The 20387-nt window shown below is 38.3% G+C and overlaps 1 protein-coding gene across 4 annotated transcripts in view; it reads right to left on the minus strand.

Moving 5' to 3' along the window:
- Positions 1–20387, minus strand: part of BBS1 (Bardet-Biedl syndrome 1) — an 80515-nt gene that overhangs the window by 17538 nt on the left and 42590 nt on the right. The window contains exons 14-19 of one of the 4 annotated variants that reach the window (XM_072421322.1): positions 18108–18266; positions 17420–17553; positions 12509–12643; positions 11194–11280; positions 9977–10098; positions 9816–9887 (exon numbers count right to left, since the gene is read on the minus strand). In XM_072421322.1, the coding sequence (XP_072277423.1) occupies positions 9816–9887; positions 9977–10098; positions 11194–11280; positions 12509–12643; positions 17420–17553; positions 18108–18266 (709 nt within the window). The remainder of the gene's footprint in view (positions 1–9815; positions 9888–9976; positions 10099–11193; positions 11281–12508; positions 12644–17419; positions 17554–18107; positions 18267–20387) is intronic. The other 3 variants (XM_072421327.1, XM_072421323.1, XM_072421326.1) reach the window with 3 other exon arrangements.

A 20387-nucleotide genomic window follows, 5' to 3' on the forward strand; every position in this document is an offset into this window, starting at 1 on the left:
TTCCCCATCTCATAGCTTGTGCTGAGTCTTCTTTTGAAAAAAAAAGGAAACATCATCAGTGTTCTCCCCAGAAATTTTTTTCAGCCAGGTGGTAGGAAGCTGTAGCCGGGTGGTAAAAAAGGGGGTGTGGCAAAACACGTGACCCCCTCTCATCACTGCCCATATTCTATATAAAAACACTGTCTGTGACGTTTATCCGCAGTGTGTAATGTCATCGCCAGCGCAGTGTGATAGCTATGTGAGTGTAAAAGCTGCTTGTCATATTCTGCAGCCTAACAACTCGCTGTGTTCAAACCTTCAGATCTCCTAAACCGTTCGTTGTATTAACTTGAGGGATAGGAAACTGAAACTGTAGGTGTAAGAGAGGGACACTTGTGGCTAAACCTTTTTAAAATGTAATTACTATGGCATTATGAGAACATAAATCTCTACCTAGCAAAGTTTGCTGCCTGCTCTGTTACACATATCTGTCTGCATCTTACCTCAAACACCAATTTCTCCAGAATTAAGAGGTGCAGGGAAACAAAAATATAGGTGGAAGTGGGAGACACGTGTGGCTATCACCTTTCATCACCAGGGCATCATAACATTAAAAAAAAAACTGTCCATCACAATGCACTTCCTTGTTACACATGACTGTACCCTTCCAGTACCCCAACCTCAATAAAATTTAGTGGTCCGAGTTCATTTTCTAATGATGCCATAGTGATGAAGTTTTAGGGGATGTTAGTCACTGATGTTCCCCACTTGTACCTATATTTTTGGTTTCTTACACCTCCCCATTCCCCAATTGAAGTTCAGAATGTTAGATAAGTGGACAGGAATGTGTAACAGGGCAGGGAAACCCATTTTAATGGGCAGAGTGTTTGATGTTCTAATGATGCTGTAGTAATGAGATTGTAAGGGGAGAATGTGCCCGCCACTTGCACCTATATTTTCAGTTTTGTACTCCCCACCTCAGAGAAATTGGTGTCCAAAGAAGAGAAGCAGACATTAGTTTCATAGGTATAGATTTGTGACAGGTAGGTATATATTTAGAGGCCCCACCCCAATGCTCCTTGCTATGTTAGTGGCCCCCGGGGTCCCCAATTTGCACTTTCAATTTAGGACTCCTAGTTGCACTTTCCTCTGAAACAGCAACCCCAAAGTTCAATTTTCATAACGTTTTACATTTGTGACCCTATGTCATAATGACTTGAAATTGTGCACAGGGTACACAATTTTTAGTAACACTTTTTTATTTCAATAGATTTTTATTGTTTTTTGGGATAAATTAACAACACAAAATACAGAGTAAAAAGAAAAATATAAACATGTAGCAAAAATGAAAAAATATCCATTTTTTGCACATTACAAAGTAAAGTAGCAATCATACCATAAAACAGACCACGGGAGGGAAAATAAAATCAAGAGAAAACACTTTTGACAGTTGCAACAGACCCCCGTTCTGCCCAATAAAGAATAGACATTAAATAACTTGTGCTTCAGCCACCAGTCAAAAGCTCTGGGGGATTCCATGCCCGGGGGATATAAAGGATTACGGGTAGGAGGGGAAGATAAGGAGACATTAACTCCGCTGAATATTATATGCCATCCCACACTCTCAACACCTGCCCTAAATGTACACTTAAAGATTTGGGACTCAGTTTGTGAGTAAGCCATGGGATAGATTTGATAGCCACTGGGTGAATTAACTCTGCCTACAGCTGTACCCTCCGGGAGGCTGTGACACTTGCAAAAAGTGACAGAATGGGGACTTTTTGTGCAGCTTGGTAATACTTCAGTACATTCAGGACTCTCAAATCCCCTTGACTCTTGTGGGCATACATGGTTTTCTGGGACACTCTAAATTTTTTTACCATTCCAAATAAGAAAATTAATCGTTGAAGGACTTCTATCAAATGATTTGGTACCTGGACCGGTAGGGTCCTGCAATAATTCAATATCTTCAGCAGTACCGTCATTTTGACCTAATTTATTCTTTCTAACCAGGAAATTGGGTGAGTACGCTACCTATTTAATAACTGTTTCAGTTGTGGGAGCAGTGGAGGATATTTGGCTGTCAAGAGTGTGTCAAAGGATTTAGTTATATTGATTCCCAAGTACTCTAGATGGTGGGGAGCCAAAGTAAAAGTAAAAGAGTTGCGTAGGGGTAGATATAATTGTTCAGAAACATTCAACCCCAAAGCCACTGATTTCTTTTCATTTACTTTGGCAAATGATTGTAGGATTTTCAGCACATTATGCATAGATATTGTTGGCTGAGACAATGCTAATAAAATGGCATCTGAAAACAAGCTCAGTTTGTGTGTATGCTGGCCAACCGCTATGCCATGCTCTGAAGAGTTCTGACAGATCAATTGTGCCAAAGGCTCCATAGCACAAATGAATAGTAAAGGAGACGGGCACCCTTGTCTCGTGCCACGGCAAATAGAACATTCTGAGGAATAAAATGAAAAGTACCGCACTCTAGCCAAATGTTTGGAGTATAGCGCCTGTAACCAGGCCATAAACTGTGGCTTGAATCCCAATTTAGACTATATGTAAAACAAATAATCCCAATAAATAAAATCGAAGGCTTTTTGTATGTCTAGTGCCAGAAGAACTCCAGGTGTATGCCTCTGGTGCATAATATGAATTAGGCTGACCACCTTTCCCATGCTATCTGATGCTTGTCTGTGTGGTACAAAACCCACCTGATCTTTATGAATGAGACATTCCAAAAACATATTCAATCTATTTGCTAGGATCTTGGTCAGCAATTTCATGTCGACATTCAGAAGGGATATTGAACGAAAATTGTTGTTGATCCATAGAGTCCTTGTTCAGCTTGGGGATCATTACTAAATGGGCTAGTAAAGATGATATAGTGTGTCGGGGATGGGCTTTTAGATAATTATACATATCCGCCAGTCTAGGGGCCAGTAGGGTCAAGTATTTCTTAAAATATTAAGCCAAAAAGCCATCTGGTCCTGGCGATTTGTTGCTTTAAAGAGATTTGATTGCACTCAGTACTTCTACCTGGGATACATCCGCCTCCATCAAATTAATGATCATATTAGAAAAAAGGGTATCAGCTCTCTCCGATCTAATTTTCCTTAATTGGTCACATATATTCACTGGGTTAGCAGTTATGTCTCCGTTAGGGAGTTTAAATTTTATCAGAACCTTATGGAAATTGTGGGAACTAAGTACTTTGGCTAACATTGGTCCAAGTTTATTTGCCCTTACATAAAAATTTCCCTTCGACCATCTAAATTGTTTTTCTATGTGATAGTCTAAGAGTGAAAGTCTGAGATGGGTTCTTTTTCAGGTCAGATTCTAATGTTGCCTAATGGAGCTGGTTCCGGTATGTAAATAGGAGTTTAAATGAAACCTGTATCTGATATTCAGGCGCTAAAAATGTGCACAAATGGTTTCAAAGCTTTCCGTTTTTGAATAGTTTGGGGAGCTAAGTCAGCATAGTTCTGGTAAGGGCATGCCAGGAATTTGAGATCCCTCTTATTCCAGGTTGCAGACATAACAGTCTCCTTAGTCTTATAAAACGTCAAGGCGCACAATGATGTCCCTAGAGGGACCATCTGCTTTTTTACGGCGAAGTGACCGATGAATTCTGTAAAATTCAAACCTCTCAGGTGGTAAGGGAGTATTTCCTGCAGAAGTGCTAACACAAACCTAGGTAAATCCACTATGAACTCTTGGGATCCCCCTAATACGGAGGTTCGCCCTGCGGTGACGATTTTCCAGATCCTCTATACTCAGCATAGCCAACTGCAGATCTGATTGTAAAGTAGATAAATCTTTCTCATGGGAATCAATAATGGGGATGACGTCATCCACTTTATACTCTAAGTCATTAATCCTTGCGCCCAGCTCCCTGATCTCTTTAATAAGGGTATAAAATAATTTACTTGTTGCTTAGAAGAGTTCTTGCTGCAGGAGCTGTTTGAATTTGTCCAGTAAATCCGCATCCGAACAAATGACAGGCTGCTTGGGAGGAAGAGAGAGGAGCCATTGCTGGAGTTTTCTTCCCCAGAGTTAGCTGCAGGAGTAGCTCTTGGATTTCGACTGTGTGGCCAAAGATGCTGTTGGAGACTTCTGAGGGGGACGTGCAGGGCCCAAATTTTTCCCCATCTGCCTCTACATTTATATTGGCACTCGATGAAAAAAAGGAGAGCCCGTTAGACCCACTCGTACTGCTCGCTGGACTGACAACACACCCAGAAGATGCGGAGCACACTCAGATGGCGGCCATTCCGTTCGGCCACTCACGAGCGTCCCAGCACCACTTTTTATTTTCAAGATTTGGGGATCAAAATTGTTGTATTTTCACAAGTTTTTACATTAGGGTTGTTGTTTCAAAAGCAAGTGCGCCTAGGAGACCTTAATTGAAAATGCAAATTGGGCCACTTACATTGAAAGGAGCATTGGTATGGGGCCCCTAAATTTAAACCTACCTGTCACACATCTATAACTATTAAACTATGTTACCTTGTCTGCTTCTCCTCTCTTGAACCCCAATTTCCCTAGAATAGTGGGGTGAACAAAACCAAAAATGTAGGTGCAGTGGGGGAGACCTTTGGCCAACCCTTGACTTGAACCCCAATTTCTGTGGAATAAGGTGGTGTCGGAAACTGAAAATTTGTGGGGAGCGTCTGTGGATAACACCCCCTAAAATGTTATTACTATGTTATTAGAACATGAAAAACTGTGCCCATCAAAATTAAATTGGGGTTTAGGTACTGGTAGGGTACAGTCATGTTTAACAAGGCAGCGTGCTTTGATGGGCAGAGTTTATGTTGTAATGATACCATGAACATTAACATTTGGGGGGTGTTAGCCACAAGTGTTCCCCACTTGAACCAATAATTTTTGTTTAACTGCACCTCTCTGTTCTAGAGAAATTAGGGTTTAAGGTAGGGACAGTTTGATGGGCAGAGTTTTTTTTATGTTCTACTACTGCCATGCCAATGAAGTTTTAGGGGGGTTATACATCTGTTCCCCACTTGCAACTACAATTTCATTTTCCTGCACCTCCCCATTCCAGATAAACAGGGGTTCAAAGAACTGAAGCAGAAAAGGTAGCATAGTATTACAAATATAGTTTTGTGAAAGGTAAGTCAAAAATTTAGGGGCCCCACCCCAATGCTCCCTATGTAAGTGGCCCCTGGGGGTCCTAATTTGCATTATCAATTCTGGGCTCCTAGGTGCACTTTTTTATGAAACAGCAACCCAAATGTTCAATCAAATTTTTAAACTTGTGATCCCCATATCTTTAAATTCATTAAGGAAATTTTGGTTATTAGTAGCTATGGGAGACCCCTGTGTACCCTAAAATTTTCAAGTCATAACCAACAATTTAGGAGATCTGAAAAACTGAACACCGTGAGTTGTTATGCTGCAGAATACGGCAAGTAGACTTTACACAGACACAGTTATCACACTGCGAGTGGATAAATTTCACAGGCAGTTTTTTTTTTTTGCCCATAAAATATTGCAGAGATGGGGAGGGGGGATGACGACACTGACTGTCCTGCCCCCATCTGTTATCACATGCACGATACTCTTAAAGCATCACCACACTTTAACATTATATAAAGGGTGACATTCCTCTTTTTTTTATATTAAAAAAATGTTTTTTTTTTATTTTTTGGGGGAGGTTACCTTTCACTTCTGTTGCTACTGCCATGGCGGCAAAGACTGCATGGTAAGTCCGCAGCCTCCTAGGATATTTGTGTCACATATTCCAGGTGGCGGTGGGCTGCTCCTTCTGCACATGCCCAACATCAGGAATGTATCATCAGGGGCTTTCCTATAGAGTAAAAAAAGTGCTCAATCTCACGCATGCGCAATGAGATCAGCACTTGATGTGACGGTGGGCATCGGAAAAAAAGAGGGAAGCTGAACAAGCGTGAGACTCGCTGGGTTTAGTTTGTGGACAGATAAGTGAAATATTTTTTCCCCCACAAAAGTTTTGTGTTACCTTAATATAGCGTTAGGTGGCCACATCTGAAGGTAGGCTGAATTCACATTGGCAGTAAGGTTGCATTTGCTGTGTTTACCCCTCACTTTCTCCTCTAGCCAGGAACCACTGCTACTTGGAAAACTACTAGGCCTGAAAAAACCAAGCAGTCACCACCTGTTACCAATCCCAGGTGCCTAGCAGTTGCTAATTAGTCTCTCAGGGGGGTAAATGGACAGTTTTTTTTCTGCTAATGTGAGCTAAGCCTAATTGTTACACCACATTGATCACGCTATTACACTACTACAAGGGATTATGCAATTAAAACATGGAACACAAGGCAGTTGGATTAATTATTACTTATTGTTAAATTACTAGACAATGCATATTGGTCTAGAAGACATTCCGGGTATGATACATTTTCAAACATGGGACTGCACATAGTTGAACATCACAATCAGTACAGTGCAACCTGGTTTCCCTTCTGATTTTCTTTCCACTGTCATCTCTTTGAGCAACAAACCACGCACATCCTTGTAGGTGCTGGCTTTTTCTCAGGTTGGTCGGATTGTAGTCCATAAAGTGATACCCAATCAAGCATTCTGGTTTGACAACTGCAACAACATGACGTCCAGGTCTATTCACAGCCATTGATAGTGTTTGGTGATTCACAGAAATACATTCAGGAGCTTTACAAATGAAGTCAGGATGACTCACAGGCTTGTCAATCTTTTGTTTGAACAGAATGTAGGCATTCCACAATCATTGCTCAAGAAGATGCCTGAAGATCTTCTTGTAGTATTTCTTTTGCCGTTTCCTCATTGCTGGGTAGAATGTCATTGCTTGGTCAGCAATGTGGAAACCTCCCATGGTGTTATTGTAGTCTATCACTACGTGTGGATTCATGATTTCCTTCCCACCTTTTGTTCATACCATAACAGTAAAGGCATTATCAACTGTACTTATTAGGCACACATCTTTCTTGTCACGCTATAGCAGTGTCATCATTTTGCCTTTTTGCCAGGCAACCATTTCTCCAGTCTTCAGCTTCCTATTTACAAACATTGATGGCATGTTGTGCCGCTTAGCCCATAGGCATCTGTTTTGTAATGCAGAAGAAACTCAAAGTTCAGGAGAAGTAGAAAAGGTTGTTGGTTGTAATGAAATAGCCCTGATTTAGCAATGGCTCAATGGGAGAGAACAGAAGATGTTGCCATTCAATAGTTGCTGTATTTTGGTTTGAATTTTGTTCCTTTGCCAGTGTATGGGACTGAATTCCAAGAGTAGCCAGTTGACGATTCACACAGCATGTAGGATTTTACACCAAATTGTGCTCTCTTTGATACAATGTATTGCACCCAGCTGAGCCTCCCCTTGTAGGCCAGTAGACTTTCATCTATGCTGATGTCTCTTTCTGGCATATAGGTCCGTTGGAAATTTTTTAGAATCATTTGAGATACTTCCCAAGTTTCCTTTAATTTTGGTGCAGGACGAGTAGTTTCATCAAATTCTTTGTTTGTGAAGTGTAAAAAATGTCATGATCTGGGAAAATCTGTACTCTGACATGACTGTGCCAAAGAACAGAGTGGCAAGTAATTTATTAGTAGACCAATACCACTTCTGCAGGGGTTTCCCCACCACTCCCTGAAGTATCACTAAGCCCAGAAATAGCCAAATGTCATCTTTGGTCACTGGTTGCCATTTTCTGCTTCTTGCAAACTTCCGGTGTGGAGCAGCTAATTGTTGTTCTGCGTACCCGTTCGTCTCAGCAACTATTTTCTCAACAACCTCATCAGTCAGAAACAATTGTAAGTATGCCAAGGGGTCATCATATTCAATGTCTACTTTCATACCAGATGCGCCAGTAAATGGGAATCTTGGGGGACAGCCTGAGCCTTACCAAGGTGAACAGAGCATCAAGTTTGCACACCACTGACCTCAAGCTCAGAATTGTCGCTGTGTTCACTTTCACAGTCTGATGACAAGTTTCCTGGTGAATCACTTTCGCTGGATTCTAAATATCGCTATCGCTGTTTTCTAGCTGTTGAAAAACAGCTTTTGTGCTAGAAAGACGCCTTTTGGAAGCCATGGATGTGGTCAAGTTTCAAGTCAGAAGTCAGGGATGTGTTCAAGGTCAGAGACGTGTTCAAATGTGAGGAAAAGGTCAGACAAAGGTCAGGCAAAGGTCAGACAAGGGTCAGAGCTGGTAGTGGACAAACAGTAAGGCAGGACACTGAACAAATCTGTTGGATGCACTAATAGATATACTGTTAGATGCACCAATAGATAAACTGTTGGATTTACTAATATATAAACAGTTGGATGCACTGTGATCAATGTGATCAAAGCAGATTACAATGTAAACTGCTTTTAAATTTCCTGACAGGCCATGCCCCCCAGAGTGCAGAGGGTTCACGCCTCCCATCGATCACGCCGGGGATGCAAGGCCAGTGGACACAAAAGCCGGGCGGGCATCGCTGTAGGATGCAGCTGGATCATGGGGAGCGGGTATGATCTTTACAATGTCTCCCGGAGTGTGGCTCGGGGTTAACGCTTTTGGTACTTAAAATTTACCCCGAGCCACACTTGGGAATACCACCAGGAGGGTTAATCAAACTGCCTAGTGTTCTATGTTTCAATTGTGTAATCCCTTGTAGTAGTGTAATATTGTGATCAATGTGGTGTAACAAGTTAGGCTTAGTTAGCAGTAAAAAACTGGGTCATTTACCCCTCTTGAGTGACTACTTGGCAAATGCTAGGCACCTAGAGAAGCAGACAGGGTAACATAGTATGACTGTTATAGGTTTGTGACAGGTAGGTATCAATTTAGGGGCCCCACCCCAGTACTTCTTGCGATTTAGGTTGACCAGGGGGGTCTCCAATTTTCAATTAAGCTCTCCTAGGCACACTTGCTTTTGAAACAGGAACCCCAATGTTGTATTTTCACAAGTTTTTACAATTCTGTTCACCATATCTTGAAATTTTTAAAAGCTGGATACTACTAACTATGAGTGTTCTCTGTGCACCCTGAAAATTTCAAGTCATTATGACATACAGGTAAGGAGATATGGAGATATGGAGGTTTGTACTCACAGAATTGTAAGGCTGCAGAATGTGACACGCAGTTACACACACACAGCTATTTTGCTGCCAATGGCCTCATTACAAATGCCCACAACTTTATGATATCTCAACATCCATTAACATCGTGGAGTTGAAATAGTGCAGCTAGACAGATATTTGCTATAGAGGGAATTACAACATAAATTGGTCATTAAAAGGCTTGTAACCCGACGTGTTTTGCCTAGCGGCTTCTTCAGGGGTAGATTAGATGCACTTTATTAATAAAAAATATAAAAAAGAAGAGTTACCCATAGTACAGTACAATATAGTATAATGCACTATGAATAATACAGTAAGGAATGGTTTCAGTACTAATCACATGTGTATAATATGATACTATACGATCATTGGTTAATGTACAATCAAAGCTTCATGTATTTAAACAATTAAATAAAAAAACAATATGTTAACAGTATACTAAGTAATGTGTGCATTCTTAGTAAAGAGTATGAACAAGTACATGAGTATGGGTGATTGGGTTTATTTATAAATATTATAATCGTTCCATTTAATGAAGCTTATGGATTTATAATGAGAGTATTTATTACAGTTTAAGTAGATAACATTGAAAAGTTGGGTAAAAAATATTTTGAACGTTTCCGGAACCTATGGGGAATATGGTGTGTGGAGTGTGGTTTAGGTTAATATCTAGTGAGGAAAGTTGAGATAAAATAATATATCCAATAATTCAATGGATTAGAAGTGTTTGACAACTAACATAAGTACTTACAAGGTGGGACACCTCACAGGTAGGTATATACATGACTTGCTGTGGGTAGAGCAGGGACTGCTAGATAGATACCTCCAGGGGAAAGGGATAAGACATATTTAGTTGTAATAAAGTTGATAATTAAAAAAAGTGAATATTGTAAGGTAGATTACTAGACTTACTTATGTCCAAGAGTGTTGAGATGAAAAGAAGCTGGAGCTGAAGGGTTTAAGTACAGAATCCAACGATACAGCGCTGACTGAAGAAGCAGCGTGCAGGCAGCCTCTGTAACAATGTATCCCACCTAAAATAGGCCAGGAGATGTGCGTTCTATTAGGTTGGATGTGCACGCATAGGCTCCCAAGCGCTTGTGCATTGAGAAGGGGAAATAAGGTAGGGTAAAGGTTAGGCATAGTGACGTGGTGGGGTATGGGCTTTCTTCTGGGATCTTCCAGATCCGCCTCTCTACATTGCAATGAGCTGGCTAATTAGTCAGCTGCCTTGTATGCTAATAAAGTGCGGGTCATGCGGAGGAGAAAAAGTTAATTTTCCCATCAGGCAGCGGAGAACCACTGCCTGTCCATGTGACTGATAGCCCATGTTTGGGGGGGGGGGCATGGGCGCTTTGTCCCCTGTAGGTGCCATTGGAGTCAAAGGGGAAGCCCAATATAAAAATGTATTAAATTTAAATGAATTTATATGTGGTAAATAGTATGTGTAAAATAACTGTATGAATGAAAAACCTCAATAAAATACTATACAATAATAAGTTAATGCACAATCAAAGATTCATGTTTTTAATAACTGACCCTTGCCAGTCAACTTTTAATACTGCAGCGGCTCCGGCTGCTAGACTTTATCAGACAATTGTGTGAATATACTAAACATCTTCACCTAAGAGGTATCCCTTATAATGTACCTTTAAATCAAGATTATAGCATAGCGTTTCTCAATGAATCCCCTGAGAAAGCTGTCTGGCGAAACACATCGGACCAAGAGAAACAGTTGATCCAGGGAACATCCTCACGGGATCAGGCCTCACAGGATCAGGAAGGACTTTTTTCCCCCTGATGGAGCAAATTAAACCAGGTTTTTTTTCCTTCCTCTGGATCAAATGTGTCTATGGGGTTTTAATCTGGGATGTTTATTTCCTGTTTATTTAGTGGTTGAACTTGATGTCTTTTTTCAACCTATGTTTTGATTTCTTTAGTTCCATTTGAAATTATTTTACTGAGAAAAACATTGGCGTGTTCAAAACTCCCCACCCCCCCACCCCTATAAATTAGATACGCATACAAAACACAAGACATTTTCCCAAAAACTTTTACTGCTACTTTATGTGTGAAGTTTTAGAACGTCTGGAATGACTCAAAAGATTATATGAATGCAGAAAAATTACCTTAATTATATCAGAAATGCCTTTATCAGAGCAACACTCAATGAATGTTTCAATCGGATAGTTCAAACCAGGTACCAGAAGTGGAACCTGAGGAAGTGTTAAATCAAACACAGTGGGTTACAAAAAAAATTGTCAAGTACGGTATAAATAACATTGTTTTGATTTCAAATAAATGTCAATAAAAAGCTGGCCATGTAGTTTAAAAACTCAGTAGTCTGCAAACCTTAAATGTAAGGATGGTAAAAATGCATCTTGTGGAGAATAAGAAGACAATGGGACATCTCCCTTTATTTATACACATAGGTGCCTGCTGCAATATTCTATTTGCTTTGGCTAACTGCAAATTGTATTGAATTATTAAAATTTTTTTGAATTATCTTTATAAAAAGTGCAGTTATTAGTTTATGCACATGATGAGTATTCTAAAAAATGCTAACAAAAATGCTGAAAGCCCTATATTATCATAATCAGCAATACCTGATATACTGTGAAAAGTTCTCTACACTAGTAGTGAGCCACCTGATCAAAGCTTTGGGTGCACAATTGATCTAGTTTTTATACAGGTAAAATCTTGGATTCATTTGTTTGTCAAATTACTCACATACTTTGTATGCTGTTTGATCTAATCATAGTTCAGTTCAATTCACTTCAAGGAATCATACACAGTAAAATAAAATAATATTTAGAAAATCTGACCAAAAATCAATCTGAGTTATCTTGAAATGTTCCTCCTCCCCTCAGTAACATTTTTAATAACCAGGTTTGGTTTGCCAAGAATGCAACACTTACTAACAGATAAATAAATGTCCATGACATTCCATCCTGCTTAAAGTGGACATGAACTCAAATTTTTACTGTACGTAAAAGAGAACCCTTTTATATAAAGTAAAAATATTGTTCTTTATTTTTCTTTTAAAAAAGGGTGAAGCACAGAGCACACTCTTGGCTGCTCCGTCTGCGCATGCCTCGAGGGGTCTGCGGAATTAAAGAGTATGTGTGATTTTTTTTTTTAAGTTTAGTTCCACTTTAAATACAAAATAAACTGAATAAACTGTGAACCAGAGGTCCTTGTTTTCATCTATTTGTAAATACATCTGGAAGCCACATACAGCTGTCCGTACAGGTTTCTATCTAGAATATGCAGGTTTTCTAGTAAGTTTATTTTTTCTGTGTTTAAATTCAATGGGCTTGTGTCTTTTTTCAATCTCAATATCTAAAAGATCACTTATTTTGGAATACATGAAAAATTAAATAACATAATGCATAATTTAATGCTTGCTTTCAATTTTGTCTTCAGGTTTTCTTTAAGGCATACCTTGAAGAATGCTGGTTTAAGCTGGTATAGACGTTCATCATATAGGAAACTAATTAGAAGCTGCATTGATGGGCGATTCTGTGAAGTGTTCTGTAAGTTGAGAATCAGTTTGAAATGGGGACCAATACCCTGTACCTATAGAAAAAGGGGGTTTTATAATAATTTTACTGATACAGACAGATAGAAAAAAAAATCACAAGGGCAGAAGAGATTTTAATTTACAAACAAATATATGGAACAAAACAAACATTTCTAAACTGCTATTGCAACCACACAAATGTGACCTTGCCACCCAATCAGCAATATTGGCCATAGGGATAAGCCCTGTGCGGCACTAGGAGTTTGGAAAGGATGCAAAGTGGACAATTGTTCAGGGCCCCAGGTGTGCGTGTATGTTTGTGTAAAATGTGCAGATTATGTGCATGTTGACATGTGTGGTGCAATTTATACATATTACTCCTAATGACACCTGGTCATGCATTACTCCCACTGCTGCAGGAGCATTTTTTTTGACTGAAAATATATTTTGACTGAAACAGGGTCATTTACTACTCCCAACTCCCTTTATTACGTTCAATGACCATTAATGCAGAGGCACTGAAGCAAACCCATTTTTACTCCTACATATGTTGGGGTATGATTTCATTTTCACTGACCACAGATACAAGGGATTTTATTTTTTCCACTAAATTAAAATAATACTCTTTTAAATTATATACCGTGTTTCCCCGAAAATAAGACCTACCCCGAAAATAAGACCTAGCACTTTTCCCCCCAACCTGCCCTAATATAAGACCTACCCCGAAAAAAAGACCTAGTAGAAAAAGAAAAAAAAAAAAAATACCGAGCGGGAGACAGCGGGCGTACACACTCCGGAGCCGCACAAGCCGATGCTTGCCTTGTAGTTCCGGCTCCTGTCACAGGCGGAGTGATATTACATGCACTTCGCCTGTCAGAAGCCAGGAACTCGGCTCGCGTCTTCTGATAAGGTAAGTTTTTTTTTTTTATTTTAACCAGCACAATTACGGTATAAAAATAAAAATAAAAATAAAAATGTGAGCAATCATTGCCCCAGCCACATTTTGTGCTGATTTTAGGTTTGTAAGGACAAGCTGGCTGATTTAATACAGTAACAGTGCAAGAAGAGAAATGCTGAATTCAGTAACCAATACCGATAGCAATGAATCAATGAAGAGTTTAATTTACAATTGGGTCACCATATAAAACTCTCAAATGCACAGAAAAATAAAAAAAATAAAAATGTGAGCAATCATTGCCCCGGCCACATCCACTGAGTGCTGATTTTACACAGATCCACAGATGCTGTACAGTGCACCTGTGGGTTACCGTATCTTTTCTGGTGCACTGTGCTGCATCTGTGGATCAGTGTTAAAGCACCTTAATACGTTAACCACTTCAAAATGTGCCTTTTTTTATGGCCATATTCATACATGAATATGGTAAGTGTTTTTTTTCATTAAAAAAAGTATATAAGACCTACCCTGAAAATAAGACCTAGTGTGTTTTTGGAAGCCCAAAAAAATATAAGACAGTGTCTTATTTTCGGGGAAACACGGTATTAGTTCCACCATGAAGGTTAATCGGTGGGAAAAGAAAGAGGTTTGAGGCTAAAGGTTCAATACAAAATGGTAATTATGTATTTGTACAATGTCGATCCATAGATAATTATAAAGATACAAAAGTTATTGCATCACAACTCTTGTTCAGAGTCAAAAAGTTAGGATGCTCATGCTAGACATTAGATTTCCTAGCACTATACAGTAAAAGATAAATACATAATATATAGGACCTAATATGGTCCCCCTACGTCCCGACACATTTCGGCAAAAAAAAGCTTCCTTAGGGGTTTGTGATTTGAAAGAGTTGTATGATCTCTATATAGTGGAAGCAAAATAGAAGAACATAAATTTCATAATCATATAACAAAAGAATGAGGATAAACAATAAATATCCATATAGCTAATAATACTGGTATTTGACAATAATTGTTCTGGTGATATGTATAACTCTGTTCAAATAGCATTATTAGAGGCATATTTGATGTTTGTATTTTAGGTTTATAATGTAAGAGAACATGTTTGCTACTTATTGTACAACGCACAGAAGTATATAACCTATACTTTAGAATACCATATACCATAATACCTTGTCACGGATAAAATATTATAAAAACTAATATTTCATAGTTTCATATCTGATGTGTTCACTCATAAACTTATAAAGTGTATCTGTGGGAGGAAAAGAGGAAGAGGAGGGAGGAAAAGCCAGGCTTTTGAAGGGCAACCAGAGTAAAATTTAAAAACACAATATTATATTGTTCCAACAACATAATTTAAAAGATTAAGAGCTGCGAATCCTAGGCTAACATATAACCAATAGTTTCGCAAAAAATAGCTCAAACAAGTACACGGACATAATCTGTTTCAGCAAGCGTAAAGACTTCAGCATCCTCTCTGGTAAGCACACCTCATGGTGCACGTTATAGTTACCATATGATACTAGAGGTGACATGATTTGATTAAAAGTTACATTATGAAAAAAAAACTTTTTTTTAAATCTCTTTGCCTAGATGGGGACTAGTGCTGTACTTCACAGTCTTACTTCTCTGAAGAGAAGGTATTAACACTACTTCGACATATACTTGCAAATTTCTCTTTGAACCTTTTTGGTTTTGCTACTGTAGCCCTAGTCTCTCACTCTCCAGATCATGTTCTTCTCAAGGGCTTACCCAAGAATCCCTGCCCCAGGCTGGGTCAGTACTGATGACCTCATCCCAAAGTGCCGAGGGCACAGCAGCCATCTTGGAACATGGCAAAACACACACTGCGTTAACTATCATAGAATACATTAATGCATAAACAGGCAGTGAAATTACTACATTGCTACACTACATATGACACTAACCACTGAGATGATACTGCTAGCACTATATACCCTAAATTTTACTTGATTACCCATCATTCAATTATCAATAATTATCAACCTAATACTATTTACCCAAAAACATTTTTTTACTAGTGCAAGAGCAGCCTTATTTGCCTTTTTGACCTTTTTAATTAGACTTCTCCTCTGCTAAATGTAAGTAAAATACTTTATACATTTATCTTGATATTATAAATTGGTAAAAATGATCATACCAATATTAAATTATGAACACACCACATATGAAACTATAAAATATTAGTTTATATTTTATCCGTGATAAGGTAATATGGTATATGGTATATTAAAGTATATGTTATATACCTATATGCGTTGTACAAAAAAGTAGCAAACATGTTCTTTGACATTATAGACTTGAAGTACAAATATCAAATATGCCTCTAATAATGCTATTTGGACAGAGTTATACATTTCAACAGCACGATTATTGTCAAATACCAAGATTATTAGCTATATAGGTATTTAATGTTTATTCCTCATTCTTTTGTATATGATTATGAAATTTAATAATTATGTTTGAAAATATGTGAAAATTTATATGTTGTTCTATTCTGTTTACAGTACATAGGGACCATACAGCTCTTTCAAACAAACCCCTGAGGAAGCCATTTTTGGGCGAAACGCGTCAAAACGTACGTGACCATAATAGGTCCCATATTACATAGTTACATAGTAGGTTAGGTTGAAAAAAGACATAAGTCCATCAAGTTCAACCACTAGGGAAATAAAGATATCCCAGATATAAAACCCTATAAGACATAGTTGGTCCAGAGGAAGGCAAAAAACCCCCTACTACAATTTGCTTCAACAGGGGAAAAAAATTCCTTCCTTATTTCATAAGGCAATCGGATATTCCCTGGATCAACTGTCACTGCTATTTTCACTTTAAAGCCTTAACACCCAGTTATATTCTGTGCTTCCAGAAAAACATCCAGCTTTTTCTTAAGAGTTCCTGTTTACAGCTTACATTAAATGAAATCATATTATGGTCACTGCTACCCAGATTCCCTTTATATGCACATTTGGTATAAGCTCTGCATTGTTAGAAAGAACTAGGTCCAGTGTGGTATCATTTCTAGTTGGGGCTTCTATAAACTGTACCATAAAAGTATCTTGTATTAAATTCCTCCCTTTTGCTGTTCCTGTAGTGCCATTACTCCAGTCAATATTAGGGTAGTTGAAATCTCTTCCTTAGCACTGGGGGGCCTACAGCAGACTCCAATTAATAATTGTAGTGTTAATCAATCCCACATTCAACTCCACCCATAATGCCTCAAGTACATATTATGTACTTATCTTTTACTGTATGGTGCTAGGAAACCTAATGTCTAGCATGAGCATCCTAACCTTGTGACTATGAACAAGAGTTGGGATGCAATGATAACTTTTGTATCTTTATAATTATGTATGGATCAACATTGTACAAATACATAATTACCATTTTGTATTGATCATTGACCTCAAACCTCTTTCTTTTCTCCACCCATTAACCTTCAATGTTTTACGAACTAATAGAAGTGGCTCAATCTATATGCTAAGGAAAGGAAAGACCATCCTCTTCTACAAAATATTAGTTCCACCTTCTTTTCACTGTGGAATTACACTAAACTAACTGAAATGAAGAAACCTCTAAAATATTAGATGGAAAAACATGTTTTAAATATTAATTTTAAATTGGTGTATTATTCATTTTCTTTTTCAAATTTGAACCTTCCAAGGGCCCTAATTTATCTGAAATGCAACCTAGGGTGAGTGTCTTGGTTGAAATAGTATAATAGTCAATCTGAGTTAACATTAGCGGGATGGAGTAGCAAAAGCAGTCCAGAAACTCTGATGACACCTCATGTTTACTAACTAGAATAAAACAAAATGATTCCTCCAAAATGTATTTTCTTGCATAACAAAGTTTTAAACATATTTACAAATTATAATATAATGCATACTTACAATAGCATTTAGAGTAAGTGGTTCTTGCATTGTTGAGGATACAGGTGAAAGGCTTGCATCCAGGGCCTTAACATATGCTCGGGCAGCACTGAGGCGTAAACGGTACAGATCCATTTGAAATACACGGTGCATGGCTGGTAGGAAGAAGATATACACTTTCATTCAATTCTTCTTTTTAAAGTTATGATTAACATGTACTGAATATTACACTGTCTAACACCCTCTTGGTCACCAGGGTCAATGAATCTAATTATTTACAGACTTGACCATATACTACATGTTGGAAGTTCTAACAGTACAAAAAGATTCCAGACTGTGTGCAAGGCTTGTCAAAATATGTATCATACATGAAAAGATTTCACAACTCACCAGTTTGAAATGTAAGCAAAAATGTATGAGTTGAAAAAGTCTCATACATGGTATAGGTTAACTATTTACAGGGAGATTATTCATAACAAGCTGATTTTTATAGATGATTTGCTCAGTCTGTCATGAAGTAAACATATGTTAAAGGAATTGTTTTGTGAAGGGAACAGTCTTGTTAGTGTACACATCAAAAGCATGAAAACTGCAACACTGAATACTGAAACATTCCATCAGCAGTGAAGGATACTTGCTGTCCAGACAGAGAAGGTGTAAATAGTATTCTTACTTTATTTCAGTGGAAACCAACAGCAAATCCACCTACCTACAGCGTTCTCTCTTTCCCGAAGGGTCTGATCTACATAGAGTTTGGTTTTTTTGGGGACATTAAGTTTTATGCTCTGTCTAGTAGGGGGTCCAAAAGATGAGTCCTTTCCCTCAAACTGAGCTGTCCTCTTTAGGATTTTTATAATAAGTCCCCCTCCTAAGTAAAGAAAAAAGTGATTATTGGAGTAAAAGAATAGTCACAGATATATAAGCAACCCATGTACCTTAAATAAGATGAACGCCTAAAATCGATGGCAAAAAAACGTATTCCTTATTCCAAAGTTTGTCACAACTCAATTCAAACTAAATATACAAAATGCAAGAGGAGACAGTTCCCTTCAGTAAAAAAATTACTTCAAAATGATTAATAAATCCAAAAACAATGGAATCCAAAACTCATATGCAAATTTTAACTTACTAGTTGAGCTTGACCTGCTCCACATCGTTTAATGTTTTTATGTAGGCCTTTAATGTGACAACTGGCCCTACTGATCCAAGAAGGGAAGCTCAGGTGATGAGACACTTTCAGGAGCTAAGCTTAATTAACTTACATGAAAAGTAAACATTTACAAAAAACTTCATCTTTCTTTATCTCTAGATGCTTCTGAAATACAGTGGTCACTGAACCCAACGTTTTTGTTTATCATATGTTCAGTTTAAGCCTCCCAGGTTTGTGAAAAACAATGTCTCTGCAAATTTGCCCAGATTGTCCAACTAAAACTAAAAAAAGTGCAATATTTTATATATACACAAACACAGATTTAATTATAAGTGTGTAGTCCTGTGGGTTGAGCACATGACTCATTATTGTATGTGTGCGTATAAATAAATATATATATATATATATATATATATATATATACATACCATGTTTCCCCGAAAGTAAGACCTACCCCGAAAGTAAGACCTATCACTATTGTCTCAACCTGCCCTAATATAAGACCTACCCCGAAAATAAGACCTAGGAGAAAAAGAAAAAAAAAATAGTACTTACCGAGTTCTTTCCCTGTGAAGGCAGCGGGAGTGGACACTCCGGAGCCGCACAAGCCGATGCTTTCCTTGTAGTTCCGGCTCCTGTCACAGGCGGAGTGATACTACATGCACTTCGCCTGTCAGAAGCCAGAACTCGGGATTGCGTCTTCCGATAAGGTAAGTTTTTTTTTTATTTTAACCATCACCAAACTTACCCTTAGGCTGCATACACACATTTGACTTTTTGTGTCGTTGGACTTTCCAACTCTCACAATTCTTTCCAACGACAAATGACTGAAACGTATCTTCTCTATGGAGAGGGGATGAGAGAGAATGAGCAAGCCGCACTCTCCAATTCACTTGTATTACAGTCGTTATAGATCCGCTAGGATGGATCACTGAAGCCCCGCAGCGATAATCTGACAGATATGCATTGCCTTAGACTCCAATATTTGACACTTCCTTAAAAGTTTTTTGTGCACTGGTCCTCATGTTTTAGTCCTATGTTGCCTGTAGCATCCAAAGCCTTCCATTTTCTAACCTGCTCTAGAAAATGACCGCTGGAATTTAAAGGCAAATGGTGACAACTCTCCTTATCTCTAATTTTTATACACAAGGCAGAATGCATCCTTCTACTGTATGGAGTCCTTTCCAGCTCTGATTTTGTCTCTTTAGTGCTATAGTAACCCACAAAGCACCGTGCATCAGGGTTTTGCTTTTTTCTTTAGCACTGAAGGGCTGGAGAACAATTTCAAGTGGGGTTGTTTTATTGTGTGAGCTTAATAAAAATGATTGTCCTTTTTTGTCTGGGTACATTGCTGCCTGCCTTAGAAATAATGGCATTATCTGTATATTTTAGAGAAAATCTAATTTGATGAAATGGTTTCTGTCTTCCCAGTTTGAAGAGATCTGAAAAAAAATCTCATCCATTGAGTGCTGATTTTACACAGATCCACAGATGCTGTACAGTGCACCTGTGGGTTATCTTTTTTGGTGCACTGTGCTGCATCTGTGGATCAGTGTCCCATGATGCACTGCAAACACACACACACATACACATACACACACACACACAGTTAGGTCCATAAATATTTGGACAGAGACAACTTTTTTCTAATTTTTGTTCTGTACATTACCACAAATAATTTTAAATGAAAACAAGTCTGATGCAGTTGAACTGCAGACTTTCAGCTTTATTTCAGGGGGTTGAACAAAAAGATTGCATAAAAATGAGTAACTAAAGCCTTTTTGTTCACAATCACTTCATTTCAGGGGCTGAAAAGTAATTGGACAAATAACTTAAAGA

The sequence above is a fragment of the Pyxicephalus adspersus genome, chromosome 9 (assembly GCF_032062135.1).
Source record: "Pyxicephalus adspersus chromosome 9, UCB_Pads_2.0, whole genome shotgun sequence".
Lineage (NCBI taxonomy): Eukaryota > Metazoa > Chordata > Amphibia > Anura > Pyxicephalidae > Pyxicephalus > Pyxicephalus adspersus.